We start from the raw sequence: 15,324 nt of genomic DNA, 5'->3' as shown, positions 1-15,324 counted from the left end.
TCACTGCTTGTTGGGTCATTTAAAATTCATGGGATTGGGAACTAGTCCTATTGTTTCCATAAAAGGATTGTCATTTGTTGGGTCTTTAGATCTAGGGTTGGAAGCATTATGGAAATCATGAAAAACTGATACCCCCACCCCCCCAAAGAATATTAAACTCTTATTTCTTACATTCTGACTTAAGTCTTGGTTAGATATATTGTTGTAAACAAAATCAAGGATAGGCAGGCAATTTGCTCATGTAAATATACTATACCTCTCGTAAGTTAATAAATCTCCACCTCTGACCCCAAATCAATTGGTTTCTTCCGTGCATCAAGTGCAAGCACTCCATAAAGTTTGGTAAAAGTATGTGGTCTAGAACTTAAGTTATTATGCACACAATTTTTTTTTCTTCTTCTATTAATCAAAGTGATCGTGACCTTAGATCCAAATATCAATTGGCTTCTTCTTAATAAATGCATATATGTCAGCACAAACTTTTGCAAAGGTATAAGGTCAAGAACTAAATTTTCTGTGCAGAAACTATTTTTCTTCTCAATCACGGTGAGGGGCCCCGAGTGGCCGAGTGGTCTACAGCACTCTCCGTTACGGATCACTGCCATCTCACCCCTGTCTGCATGGGTTTGAGTCTAGGATTCGACCAATGTGGGTATGTGAGAAAGCTTGCCAGTAGCTTCTTGTGGGTCGGTGGTTCTTCCCAGGTTCTTCCTCCACCATTAATACTGGCTGTCATACATAGCCTATCATGTGCTGAAAAATGGCGTTAAACCCTACAACAACAACAACAACAATCACGGTGACCATGACCTTTTCACCCCACTGGTAGACGTCTTCATTGCCCCAAGTCCAAGTTATCCAAACATTTGGTCCAGGTATGTGCTATAGATGTAATGTTAGTGTGCAGAAACCATTTTTCTTCTTTGCATCACAATGACTTCTGACTCCAAATTGGACGGCTTCTTCCAAATGCAAAGTTCCAGCCATTTACAATATTTAGTACAGATGTATGATGCAGAACCAAGTGTAACCAATCTACAAAATTTGGAAACAATGTAGATGGTGGAGAACAATTATGGTATATACATTATTGAACATAATACCCTTGTATGCCTTACAAAATACAAATTCCTCATTTTCAAACAATATCTTGTAGTAAATAACCTTAAAGTGCCAGTGTCTCCTTCCAAACATGCCTCACAGGAAGGAAGTAGCTCCTAAAACCAGCCAAGAAAACAGTTATTTTCTTAACCTTCTCACCAAACATCAAAAGTATCTTTTTACCATATAACTTTATTGGTTAAATCAATCTAAACAAAATCATTTTTCATTTTCCATTCCATTTTCATCCCAACCATATTGAAAACAATAATGCACCTATAAAGTAAAGAGCCACCAACATTGACAAAAGTAGTCAACTCTTCTAGAAAGCATAAAAATAGTATGGGAACATCACAAGATGATTTGTGTTTGCTTATAATAATAATAATAATAATAATAATAATAATAATAATAATAAAAATACAGGACTTTATTTAATGAAGGCAACTCAGTTGGTTACATAATAGGATTCATCTACTCTGATGCCCTCAATTATATATGCTTTGATAAATAAATAAAAATAAATGATGTCATGAAACAATGGAAATACAACTCTTACATCACTCTAAAAAGTCTCAAGCATTGGTAAAGTTAAGCTGCATAAACCCAAGTCAGAAGGACAATCAAGGGGGCACAACTCCAGTAAACAATGCCCTGGAATGCAGGATATTAAACTTATTCAAGGTCTCATCAATATACAGCTGCATGCTAGATTTGGTTGCAAGTCCTGTAATCCATGAGAGAGTAATGTCATAGGAATAAAATTAAAGGTGTTAGGCAATCAGTAGCCATAGATCTTCTAAATGACAGATGGCTGGAAACAACTCTTTTGAAGTCTTGTCAATATAAAAATTATATCAAAGCTGGTTCAAATTAAAAAATTCCCAGTGAAGTTACCTTGTTGAAACAAAACCTGATAAATACAGGGTTCCACTGACTTTTGGTAAGCAGGGCCCTAATAATAAGAGTACTGAAATTAAAATGAAAACATAAATTCACTTTCACTAATAGATTTAGGTGAGTTAGCAACAAAATACATGTCTGATCTTGCATGCTTACGAATATGCCTCATAATCTCCACTTGTAATGGAGGATATCAACTGCTCTGTGATTTTGATGATTTCTTGCTTTTTGCCTGAAAATAAATGAGAAACAAAATTACCATCTTGCAACGTTTATCTGATGAAAGATATTTCTTTCAATTACGAGGTGTCCACATAAAACTACTAGAGAAGCATATAAGGTTTACAAAAATACCTCAGAATGCTGTGCCTTTCCTGCTTTACAGAGGCTTAGTGGAAATATCTAGCAAAGTCAATGAGGCATCAAAATTAGATCACTGTGACATCTTTTACCTGTGACAAGCAGTACCCTCCATGATGAATACATCCATAGCATTTCATGGTTGTACACGCACCTCCATCTGAGAAACTGATCTAAATGCAGAAGCTTGTTAACATTATCAGTTTATAAACACTATGTATTGCCCATGTATGTCGGACGTGCACAAATTCAAACCATCTTCAAATGGTGTGAAGTGTTGTACTCAAAAGTTGCATTATCATGATTTATACCTAATCATATTTAGCCATGCATAACATGCAAATAATGTCAACACAGTGACGACCAAGATATTCCACACTGTAAAGTGCTAGTAGATTCTGGTCTTCACAGTTTGTTTTATGGCTGATTTAAAGCAAACTTTGTTGATCAAGATCTACCATTTCATAATGTGTTGGCATATCATGGCTATTGTTCTTTGTGTTATGGATGATTACAAACTAACAACATACACAGTATAAAACAAATTAAATTTAACATGACTAAATGATCATTTTCTCCTTTCCAAACTGCATTTCCTCACCATCTTACAGAATAAAATGAAACCTTAGGTTTTCAACCAGGATCTGTAAGAGTATCTGCTATAAAGGCATTAGGTCGGTTGACATATGTAGCCACTGACCCTGACATGATACATTTCAAGGCTTCCAGTCATACCAAATCCTTCCACAAATGAATCAGTGCATGTCAAAGCAATGACTGAATCAGTGCATGACTGAGAGGGACCTTGTTCACATGAAGCTGTATCCTCAGGTAATATACAAAAGTCTTTTATATACTTAACAGCGTGTTTGGGCATATGTACAAGATGTATACAGAGTATCCTATATATATATATACTTACACACAACTTGAGTCCAAATGCAAGCAACAGAGACCCTGACATGACATTGTGTAATGCACCAGCACATAGGGTCCATGCTGTTTGTTCTTAACAAATTGCAAAGACCCTGATCTGATGGCACATTATGCAATGGCAGGTTTGTATGTCTGCAGTTTTCAGTTGGACTTGACTTATGAGAGATGATATATGGTACCATATCTTAATCTGCAACTGAGGTTTTGAGAGTGGTAGCATTCCAACATTTGATCCTTATAGCCATACATAAAAACATGGAGTTGGTCTGTTTCATACACTTACAAGTGGAGTGAAAGAAACAAGGCACCAGTATTTTAATTTAATAAACAAGAATCATTTGCCAAAGTCACATGAGAGGGGGTTAATTTCCTGATAGGAAAAAAACCTTGATGATACACATCTATTTTACACTTAATAACTTAAGTTAAAGCCTTTACGAAGTGTAAACCACTGGGCAAAATGATTCACTTTGTAACATGAAGTGATAGAAGTACAGCAAGCAGTCTGTAACACCAGTCTCATGGCATTTTGCCTACTAATGACCTTGAACTTTCAGCTGGAGCACAAATATTGTACAAGTTGCGGGTAAATTTCCATTAAAAGATCTGTTGGGGTTAAAATAGACAACCTAAATAAGGTTGATATTTTTTGATGCTTTAGGGTTTAATGCCATTTTTCAGCACAAGATAGGCTATACATGGCGGCCAGTATTAATGGTGGAGGAAGAACCCGGGAAACCCTGGAAAGAACCACCGACCCACGAGAAGCTACCGGCAAGCTTTCTCACATATCCACATTGGCTGAGCATGAGACTCAAACCTATGCAGACAGAGGTGAGATGACAGTGTTCCGTGACGGAGAGCGCTTTAGACCACTCGGGGCCCCACCTAACTAAGGAAACAAGCTACTGATTTATATTACTCCATATTATGACTTTAACCTTAATGGCAGGCAGGATGACTGAATATGCAAACACACAAAAAAATGTCAAGTAAGGATATATAAAAGGCTAAAGTTTAAATACAATATCCTCAGTGGTTCAGTAGTTTTATGGCAGATAAAGATACATTGTATAGTTACATTTTCCTTGGCTAAGATGGGAGCATGGATGTGTGGGAAGCATGGATCTGGTGTGCAACTTATTGTCTAAAGATACTATATAATTGATTAAAATTTAATTTTATCATCATCAGTGTCTGAAATGTTATCCTCTTGGCACATACAAGTCACAGAGTTACATTTTCTATTGCTGTAACCCTGACCTTGAAGTAGAGTCCTGACTATGCTATGCAAGACACCAGTTATAATATTTTTCATTAAAATATTTCAGTTGTTCAAAGGTTTTGCTCCAGACAAAAATACAAGTCAGAATTATATGTTCCCTTGTTGTGACCTTAACCATGAGGTGGGAAGTCTGGCTACTGCTCATTGACATCCCATCTAATGATGATATATTCTTGGGCAATGTTTCATCAAAATATTTACAGTAGTTCAAAGGAGATATTCAAGGCAAGGTTACAGGTCACACAATTACATTTTCTCTTGCTGTAACCATGACTACAAGTTGGGGGAAGAGGCTTGACTATGGTGTGCAACACTGTTCAGCCACAATATATAACTGGAAAGTTTCATAAAAATCTCAACACCTGTTGAAAAAGTTATGGGTTGGACAAACATTAGTGGACAAACAGACAATGCCATAACATATTATGCCCAACTTGAGACAGGCATATAAAAACTGGGTGTATGAAACTTGAGGAAAATAGTTGTTTCATATGGAATTCATTATATCTCCAGTGAACTTGAACTTTGATCTCAGGGTATTATAATCAACTAGGATGTTTATGTGCCCAAGTGCAGACTACTTATTAAGTCTGATGAAAGCTGGCCCAGAAAATGTATTTATCAAACAGAAACAAAAAGAAAGGTCATTGATGATAATGTCTGAAGTGGAATTAATCATCACTTTACACATGCTTTTACAAATGGACCAGGGGCCCTGAGTAGCCGAGTGGTCTAAAGCACTCTCTATTACAGATCACTGTAACCTCTCCTCTATCTGTGTGAGTTCAAGTCTCGGATTCGGCTAATGTGGGTATGAGAGAAAGCTTGCCAGTAGCTTTTTGTGGGTCGGTGGTTCTTTCCAGAATTTTCCCCAGGTTCTTCCTCCACCTCTAATACTGGCCACCATGTATAGCCTATCGTGTGCTGAAAAATGGCATTAAACCCTACAACAAAAACAACAACAACAACAACAACAACAACAAATGGACCCAAACTGCACCTACAAAGTTTTGCAGTTTGGTCAAACCATGTGGTTAAGAACCATGCTGCATATTCACAAACCTCATGAACTTGAAAACTGAAGAAGACACTCCAACTCAAATAATTTCGGCCAAACTTTACAAAATCTACAGATGCCAGTAGCAATCATGCCCATCCATCCTTAGCAGACAAGGCACTTTCAACAACATAACTTCTGTTTGCTTAGGTGTTTTAATTAAACCCTTTATCTAGCTTACCCATGGGTAGAAGCAAAAGACTTTTTATTTTGGGACTGTCAGGTCCAAAAGTCAAGGCCTGTGGAGCTGAAAATGTGATTTTCATTTCTGCATGACAAGTCCAGTTTGCCTATACACATGCAATGGGGCAAGTAGCTTCCTACTGATTCAGAGGCAATCCTGACAGGCACCATTTTATTTAGGACCAACCAGACGTTATAAGAAGTGAAAACCCAATGTTAATATTACTGTCCATTAATAAGTTGAGAAAAGAAGATTTTCAAGATATATGCAATGGTGGCCTTATCTTGATAGTTATTAATAAAGGCAGACTCGAGAGAATTACTCTGACTTTCAATGGGAGTGTTAAAACACTGGCAGTTAGAAAAAGTTGATCCTGATTAGATAAACTAAATGAGGGGGTATGTTTCACAGACAAAATTCAATGTTTTAAGTAATGCCCACTGCTAAATTTGGCAGTCCAAGTTTTCTAGTGAAAGTGTGTGTGTGTGTGTGATTTGGATATTTAACATAGCTTTAACAGCTTTTCAGTCATATCACTATGTCTGCAGTGTGGCAGTTCAAAGTAATGTCTAGCACTGGGGCATCATGTTGCAGACATGTAGCATGATGTTCCACCCAGTCATATTATCCTGACACCAAGCTGACTAGTCCCAACACTAACAACTGCATGTACTGTTGTTATAACTCTCTGTTATGACTCTGCTGGATTTTGAACCCACAACCTCCTGCATCAGAGGCGAATGCTCAAACCACTTAGGCCACCAGAGTAGTCTGCTGAAAAGGAAGTCTAAGGAAATTAACAAGCAATTTTGTTAAATAAATTGTCCATGGGATGAGAATCTGGACAGTTTTTTAAATTGGTTTAACAGATTGTCTTATTGCATTTAGCATACATTTTGTAATTCTATTTCAAAGAGAAAGTGTATCATTCAAATGTTGTGTTCAATTTCATATTTTAGATATGGAGGCTATGTTGTTCTATTCAATATCATTGCTCAGATCTCTGTTAATCCATCCATTAACTGCATATTTTATTTTACTGTTCAATCCAGGCAATAACACCATGGTCAATCATCTAGATAATGATAACCAAAAGACCTAACAGGAGAGGGGAACATATAAAATATCAAGACCCCAACAAAATGGCATAATTTTCATTTAAGGGGAACATATCAAATGTCAAATCCCCAACACAATGACACAATTTTCAATCAGGACCAACTAGACATAAGAAGTCTCTTAGAAAAAACACCCATATTGACATGACCAATATAGCAGTCATATGAATTTCTGAGGGGTGCCATTTTGATTTATGATCAAGCAAGCGTCAGAAGTGCTTTAGTGAAAACCCAATCACAATACAAAGATCTATACAACTCTCCCCAACACAAACTTGAATGCTTTATCTGATAATCTACAAAATATAGGTGGACCAACAATTCCCCCAATCACCAGAACATGAAGCTTAATGTCAGATCTTGGTCATGTTGGAGATCCATATTTTAATCAGACTGAATTCTGGAAGAACGTGATAGAGTCAGGCCATTCATTTTAAATACAAGTACATGTAGATTAAAAAAACAGCTTTAGAGACTGTGTATAAGTACACTGCATACAATCTTATTATGAACATTTGTACTATATATACTCACTTATAAATGAAACTACTAACAACCAAGATTCTGATTTGCCATGGCATAATGCACCTGCAGATCAGGGTCTGTACTGTTTGTTCTGTTGAACAAACTGCACAGATCTAGATCTGCGATGCATAATGTGCTGGCAGGGTCTGTGCTGGTTGCAGTTGGACCCATCTAATAAGCGAGTATATACGGTATATGCTTCACATCTCCGGTGTAAAAATTTAGAGACCACACTAACTGACTTCAAGTAATATAAGGTACAGTTTACTGAGGTGAATTAATAGTCAGGGTGTTTTCCAGATGTAGACAGATTGAATAATTAACTTCAAATATATATAGCTGCAATACTGAGAAAGGTTTAGAAAATAAATCTTTTGATTAAAAGATCAGTCTTGATGACTGCTTACCTGTTACATCTGCCATGTTTGATTAGCAATGCTGTCCTGGAGACTTAAGTTTGAACTACCACATATCTCTAATAAATATGCCTTGTGGAACACAAATTGGAACTGGAATGTGACCCAGATTTGGGAAAGGATACCACCAAATTGTGTTAGTCCCAATATCTATGCAGTCAGGATTAAGATGTAACTGCTGTAGAACTGTGATGGTTCACTGGTCCATAGAAACAGAGGTGACAGCAAACTCGGTGAATACAGTAAAAGCACACAAAAGTTGGGACTGGCCCTCTCTAGTCAAGTATAAACAGGGCAAAAATTTAAGCAAATTTCTATAAACTTATTAAAGATACATATATTTTAAACCTTAAAGGCCCAAGTGACACAAGTTAGAAATCCATGTGGGACATAAAGTCTTTACATAGAAGCAGTCCTCCAAGCTGGTCAGTAATGCCACATGTAAGCAATTTGAAATATAATCTTACTACCCCAGCTCACTGGAGAGGAATAGAAGGAACACTTAAGTCCTGTGTGCTCCAATTTGGTCACTGCACCAAGTATAGGGTCATACAAATTTCTTACCAGGGGTACCCTTATCTACCCCTTGGGTCTTTCTGGGCCAGAGAACCGATCATGGCTGGGATTATCAGCCCCTAGCTTCCCATCACTGTGACCAATCCGCCTATGAGGTGCCAAACCATTAGCTCTTCTAAAGTCAGTGACGCTGGGTTGATCCCTGCCACCCTAGGTGATTGGACGAGAGTGTGCACTCTCATATCGTTCAGCCATCACAATGATATCTTCTAAGGTCACGAAATCATGCTCCACTAAAAATATGATCAGGTCTTTCCTGTACATATTTTTTCAAGATCTCCCCTATGTCTTCATAAGTGAGCGCAGTGCCTGTCATTTTAATCCATATATCAAGCACGCATAAGTATGAAATTGAGTGTGTGTCTTCACTTAGATGACTCTGAAAAGTTTGCAAGAACTTTCAGCTGACAACTTGTAGTGCCTTAGCAACACTTTCTTGAAAGCGTCATAATCATCTTCTTCAGTCAGTGCCATATTATGATAGACATCCTTGGCAGCTCCTTGCAAAAATGCAGAGATATTAATGGCCCACTTGTCTTTGGGTATATGATGGAATAAAGCTAACTTTTCAAACTGAGTCTAAAAGTTATTGATGCATTCGTCTCTGTCATTAAACATCAGCATTGTTATCTGGACAGTATATCTATCCTCTGATCTTCTGCTTGTGGGTCCTGAATGTTCATTGAGTTCTTGGCCCCTCCTAGATTCCGCTTTATTCCTTAGTCTCTCCATGGCTAATGTATGTTCTCTCTCCCTTACTCTTTCTTCGGCCTGCAATCTGGCTAACTCAATTTCTCTTTCCCTTTCTTTTCACTCAGCTTCTCCGATTCTTTCTTTTTCCTCGGCTTGTCTGATTCTTTCTTTTTCCTCAGCTTGCCTGATTCTTTCTCTGCCACCTGCTGTGTGCTCTGTATTCCCAGAGACTCTGCTCTAGAAATTCCACTAACTGGGTCCCTTCATAACCTAATTGGTCTTTACCAATAGACTTAAAACTCTTTGACCAACTGCCTATCAGTTACCATTCTAGTCTACTCGACTACTCACCAACCAATTTAATTAGCTTAGGTATTTACTTACTCTTACTGCCTTACAGGAAGCAGCTTCCTCAAGAATACTTACCTGTATTCTATTCCAATCAAGTCTTAACCTACAGACTTACTTAAATAACTCTAATGCAACCTAAAAGTGTTTGGCAGTACAAAATTTTGAATTTCTTTCCAAATTCAGTTTGCTTAAATCAATAATGTGCAATTACTCCCTCGGGACTTCCTGAATTATCTCTTCTTGCAAGAGCAAATAAAAGCGAAATTTCTTTCTGAATTACTTTAATTCAGGCAACCACCATGCTATCAAAGCAGTTCAGGTAAGGAATCTTAATTTCATACAATGTCACAGCATACATTAAAGAAATATCAAACAGTGGCATGCACTAACTACAGAATGCATAGATATTGGCTCGATTCACTCTTCATAATTCCTTGCTTAAATAATAACCAAATTTATCACTGCTATGGTACTCTAGTTTCTATTCAATATCCTACGCAGCCTCTGTCACTCACACCATTCAAAATATCCCCAATGATAGACCCCACTTTGTAATATCGCCCTCTTAGTAAGAGAGGGGTGGATAATTGGATTTTACTGGTGTTATCTAGATGATACCTCCCTCGATATTATAGCCCGGTGGGAGTGGAAGCTAGAATTTCAACAGAGAACCGAGCAAGACTATTGGGAAGAAATAATGCAGTACGAGCCCCCTTAGACAAGAAAAATAACAAAATTTAATCAATAACAATTAATAGAGCAACTCCAATTCAATTTAAGTTATATCAACAGAATTTAATAGCAGTGTCGAGTTTGAATTATTTCATCATAACAAGTGGTGAAAAGAGTGCCATGTCCATGACTGATTGCATCACCTTCCTCCCTTGATTGTGTATCAACATCTTCCAATTTCCTCAAGCCTTTCTATTCTCTACGCTTCACCCCTTCCTGGACTTCCTAGTCCTTTATTCTGAACTCAACACTTCTTTTTTTGGACTTCTGTCTTCAGACTGTCCCAGCTCTCAAAAAAAGCTGTTCCTTAATGCTGTTCTCTTTCAGAAATTGTGCATCCTAGCACTAAAAGCTGTCTTCTCTTACAAGACAGCCACCTGGTCCCCTTTCCTTGTTTAACAAGGAAAGCATTATTCTTTTTAGGCTTCCCTGGTTCAGACTTCTCCTTCTCTGGATATTTAAGACTAAAGAAATTTGACCAGGTCGTCACTTGCTTTCAAAGTGTACGCCTTAATTAACTCTGCCCAGTCATAAGCAGCAGTTCCTAAATTATCCCAAGATAATCATTTTTGTCAGATTTAGACAGCCCAGAATCTGTGAACTATGGTGCATATCAATTTCCCTTTGAAAATGATACTTTGACATGGGTTCCTATCAAGTGGTTATGGTTGGTAGCTTAAATGATTACTTTCTCAGAACAGTGTAGCAATGCCCTGGTCAAATCTCACTGAGTCATAAATGGTAGCCTTTCAAGTTTTAACAATGACATGTGGGGGGGAGGAGAAAAGAAGAAAGGTCAAAGTGACCCTTCACAAAGACTTTTCTGGCTAAAATGTGATAAAATTATAATGCTCAATGCATTAAACTTTAAGGTTCAACACAGTTCAAAATTCGACACTTTACAATTAACTAATCTCGAAAACTGGAAGACTAAACTTTTCTTACCTGCAAAAATATATGCCCTGATCTGCCATTTTACAATGCTATGTTGTGTTGTCTATTGATTACTCATAAAAAAAATCTGGCAGATCTGGATCTATGTCAGCTGGATCAGACACGCAATCGAGTATGGATGAGAACAATAAATAGCATCATCATATGATGAACTAACTGAGGCACCACTCATCTTGAAACATAGAGCTGATGTCAGAACAATAGATGGATGGGTTGATGACAGAAAGATAAAGGGATGGGTTGAAGAGAGAAAGATTGAGGGATTGGTTGATGACAGAAAGATTTAGTGATGGGTTGACAACAGAAAGCACGAGGAACGAGTTGACGACATAAATATAGAGGAATAGGTTGATGGCAGAAAGATGGAAGAATGAGTTCAGTATCACAAGGTTTCACATTATCTACCATTTTTATTTTTTAACAAATACATATTTGATATTAGAAATTCTGAATACAAGACAAACCAAAGGTTCTTAGTTATATCCACAGGAAATGAAACCAAAATTTTATGTTTTTAAAACAAGGTCCCCACGATCCCCCATTTTGACTTCCAACCTAAACTTGAAGCCTCTTGGGTCGAGCCTCGAGGATAAGGACATGGACTACTCCAGAAGGATATGCAAGGAGGAAACCACATATACTCGCTTATAAGACAAGTCCACCTGTAAAATGCACAGATCCAGATCTGCTATTGCATAATGCACCAGCAGATCTGGGTCTGTACAGTGGTGTTTGTGGCCCTGTGTAAGCAGCAAGGTACCAATGCAATGACTACCAGCACAGCCCTGGTATTATCAGGAGGAATCATAATATATAGGAAATGACTACTTATTAGTATAGGGGCATCATGATATATAGGTACCTATGTCCAATGGATTGACCACCAGCACAGCCCCGGTATTAGTCGGGGGCATCATGATATATAGGTACCTATGTCCAATGGATTGACCACCAGCACAGCCCTGGTATTAGTAGGGGGCATCATGATATATAGGTACCTATGTCCAATGGATTTACCACCAGCACAGCCCCGGTATTAGTAGGGGGCATCATGATCTATAGGTACCTATGTCCAATGGATTGACCACCAGCTCAGTAGCATGGGGGCATCATGATATATAGGTACCTATGTCCAATGGATTGACCACCAGCACAGCCCCGGTATTAGTAGGGGGCATCATGATATATAGGTACCTATGTCCAATGGATTGACCACCAGCTCGGTAGTATGGGAGCATCATGATATATAGGTACCTATGTCAAATGGATTGACCACCAGCACAGTCCTGGTATTAGTAGGGGACATCATATATAGGTACCTATGTCCAATGGATTGACCACCAGCACAGCCCCGGTATTAGTAGGGGGCATCATGATCTATAGGTACCTATGTCCAATGGATTGACCACCAGCTCAGTAGTATGGGGGCATCATGATATATAGGTACCTATGTCCAATGGATTGACCACCAGCACAGCCCTGGTATTAGTAGGGTGCATCATGATATGTATATAGGTACCTCTGTCTTATGTATTGACCACCAACACAGCCCTGGTATTAGTAGGATGCATCATGATAGGTATATAGGTACCTCTGTCTTATGTATTGACCACCAACACAGCCCTGGTATTAGTAGGGGGAATCATGATATAATGTGGATGATGTGGGAACATGTCCCATGCCTTCCCCCACCAATCAAAATATTTATTAAAAAATGACTGCTTTTCATCTGATTCAAATTCAGAACTTATTTTTCTTTTAGATCATGTAAGAAGGGTGTAAAACTTCATATTTTCTGTGAATGAGGAAAGAATTTTGGATGTAAATGAGCAAGGTTTAAGTTCGGAAAGGTTCATTAATTGCATGAGAAGGCAAAATCAGCTGTTGTGACCTCAGCTTTAACATGTTTTCATCTGCTAAATGTTGAAATCATGTCTTAATTTTTTGAGCAGGAACAAGATTTTCATTTTCTCTAATGATCAATTTGACATCATTAGACATTAAATGGCAAAATTCCATGAATATAGCCATCAATTAAGGGGCAGCATTTTCAAGATTTTCAAAATGGCCACCATACTGGCCATGCTGGAGGTCAGATTGGTGCCTTTTTTTAAAACTAAGAACCAACAAGGTATCATAAAGAGTCTCCTTGTGGAAACCTCATCTTGATATGTGCTTCTTTTGAGGAAAAGTGTTAACAACAAAATTCTCGAGATGGTTGCTATGGTGGTCACATTGGATATCAGATAAACAACATACTTATTTAGGACCAACCAGTCATAAGAAGAAGTCTTATAATGAAAACCCCATGCTGATATACCTTCTTTTCAGGAGCAATGCAGCAAGCTTACATAACAAGCTCACACAAACTTGTAAACTGCAATCTTACCAATTACAAGATTGCACCAGCTAATAATAGGGAAGCTTGCACAAGCTTGCAATTGGGCAAGCTTGCCACGGTTTCCAATGTAAACTTGCCACAAGCTTACAAAACAAACATGCAGCAAGTTTGCCGCAACATTAAAAATAAGCTTGCGATTTTAGTTTGGGAATAGCAAGATTTTCAAGCTGGCTGCAACAGTGACCATACTGGACATCAGGTCAATACCATTTAATTTAAAACCAACTAGACAGCATAAGTAAGAAGTCTATTAGTGAAAACCCATAGGTTGGTATGACCATTCACTCATTAGAAGCAGCAATACCAAGACTTTCAAACTGGCTGCTGTCAAAACTACACTGCTGCCCTGTGAGTTGAAACCTGCTTTCAAATTTAGCTATAGGGGAGTACTTGATGATTACAGTGCAAAACAAGTTTATTTAATGAAAAACTGCATTTATTACTTGGGGAGTAAACTATGTTTATAGTTAACACTTTCAATTGCACCTAAAATTCCATACTGAGCAAGCCATTTCAAATGTGGTGTTTCAAAGCAGTAAACTAATGTGCTGAAACAATTTCACAGATTGTCATTTAAATAAAAAGATGCAAATTTTTACAAGGTCAGAACCTAAGGTAGCCATTTACATGTAAACACTCATAGGATTAGTTTGTATTTAATGAAGGACATACTTTTCTGTCAGGGGAAGCAGCGGGAGGAGGTTATGGAAAGAAGCCTTTCTATATTTTAAAAAAGCCTAAATTAGCAGGAATTCTATCTTATCTCACATAAAAATGTTTAAGTGAATTACTTACTTGGAAATATAATTCTATTCATCCACCAATATGTCAATTATTAGTGACCTAGGAGTGTTTTAACTGAATGATCCACATTTCACTTGTACGTGACCTAGATGTATTTTCAGTGAATGATTCACATTTCACTTGTAAGTGACCTAGATTTTAAGTGAATGATTCACATTTCACTTGTAAGTGACCTAGATGTATTTTAAGTGAATGATTCACATTTCACTTGTAATTGACCTAGATGTATTTTAAGTGAATGATTCATGTTTCACTTGTAAGTGAACTCATTATAAGTGTTCTAAGTTGACAACACGTTTCAATTAAGAGAATGAAGTATGCCTCATTTATAACTGATACTCCTAATTTGCAAATGAAGTGTTTAATATGCATATAAAATCCTAATCCTTCAATTACATGTCACATGTAAGTGTCATGCAAGTAAAGTAATTTGACACTTATAAATTCCTTTATATATAATAAATATTCAGTAAGTGACCAATCAGTCATATATGGGTTCTTCTATAAGGGCCAGTGAAATGTGCAATGGTATATAGTCAGATATAGCAGGTATGTAAACTTGGTCCATCAGTGCTACATGTGAGATATTATGTGAAAACATTTTTGACAATTCTGTACATGGACCCTCATATACTGATTTTAATGCATAAACTGATATATGTATATATATTACACAATATTTTACCTACTTGGATACTTACTATGATCAGTGTTAGCTCCCTCACTAATCTGCAGTGCAGTCAAAGTTATAGCTCCTGTGATGGGAAGGAAATAAACTTATGGAATTACAGACTTTGTTGTCCATTGTATTACCCTTCCATGGTTTCTTATCTAGCAATCTAGCTTACAATTATTAATCTAAATAGTCTTTCCTATGCCATTAGCAATATTTTGGATGCACGATGAGCTAACGAAACTGATCTTTGCT

General features: G+C 37.5%; 1 protein-coding gene across 7 annotated transcripts in view; it reads right to left on the bottom strand.

Moving 5' to 3' along the window:
* LOC149802889 (calcium/calmodulin-dependent protein kinase type II subunit delta-like) overlaps nucleotides 1-15,324 on the bottom strand; it is a 298,291-nt gene that overhangs the window by 23,312 nt on the left and 259,655 nt on the right. For 4 of the 7 annotated variants that reach the window (XM_089952362.1, XM_089952361.1, XM_089952365.1 and 1 more), the window contains 2 exons: nucleotides 15,098-15,151; nucleotides 2,161-2,236 (listed from right to left, as the gene is read on the bottom strand). In XM_089952362.1, coding sequence (XP_089808488.1) covers nucleotides 2,161-2,236; nucleotides 15,098-15,151 — 130 coding nt within the window. The remainder of the gene's footprint in view (nucleotides 1-2,160; nucleotides 2,237-15,097; nucleotides 15,152-15,324) is intronic. The other 3 variants (XM_089952367.1, XM_089952366.1, XM_089952368.1) reach the window with 1 other exon arrangement.

The sequence above is a fragment of the Sinohyriopsis cumingii genome, chromosome 3 (assembly GCF_028554795.1).
Source record: "Sinohyriopsis cumingii isolate HCF-2022 chromosome 3, ASM2855479v2, whole genome shotgun sequence".
Classification (NCBI taxonomy): Eukaryota; Metazoa; Mollusca; class Bivalvia; order Unionida; family Unionidae; genus Sinohyriopsis; species Sinohyriopsis cumingii.
This window is presented reverse-complemented; position numbering and strand designations above follow the sequence as displayed.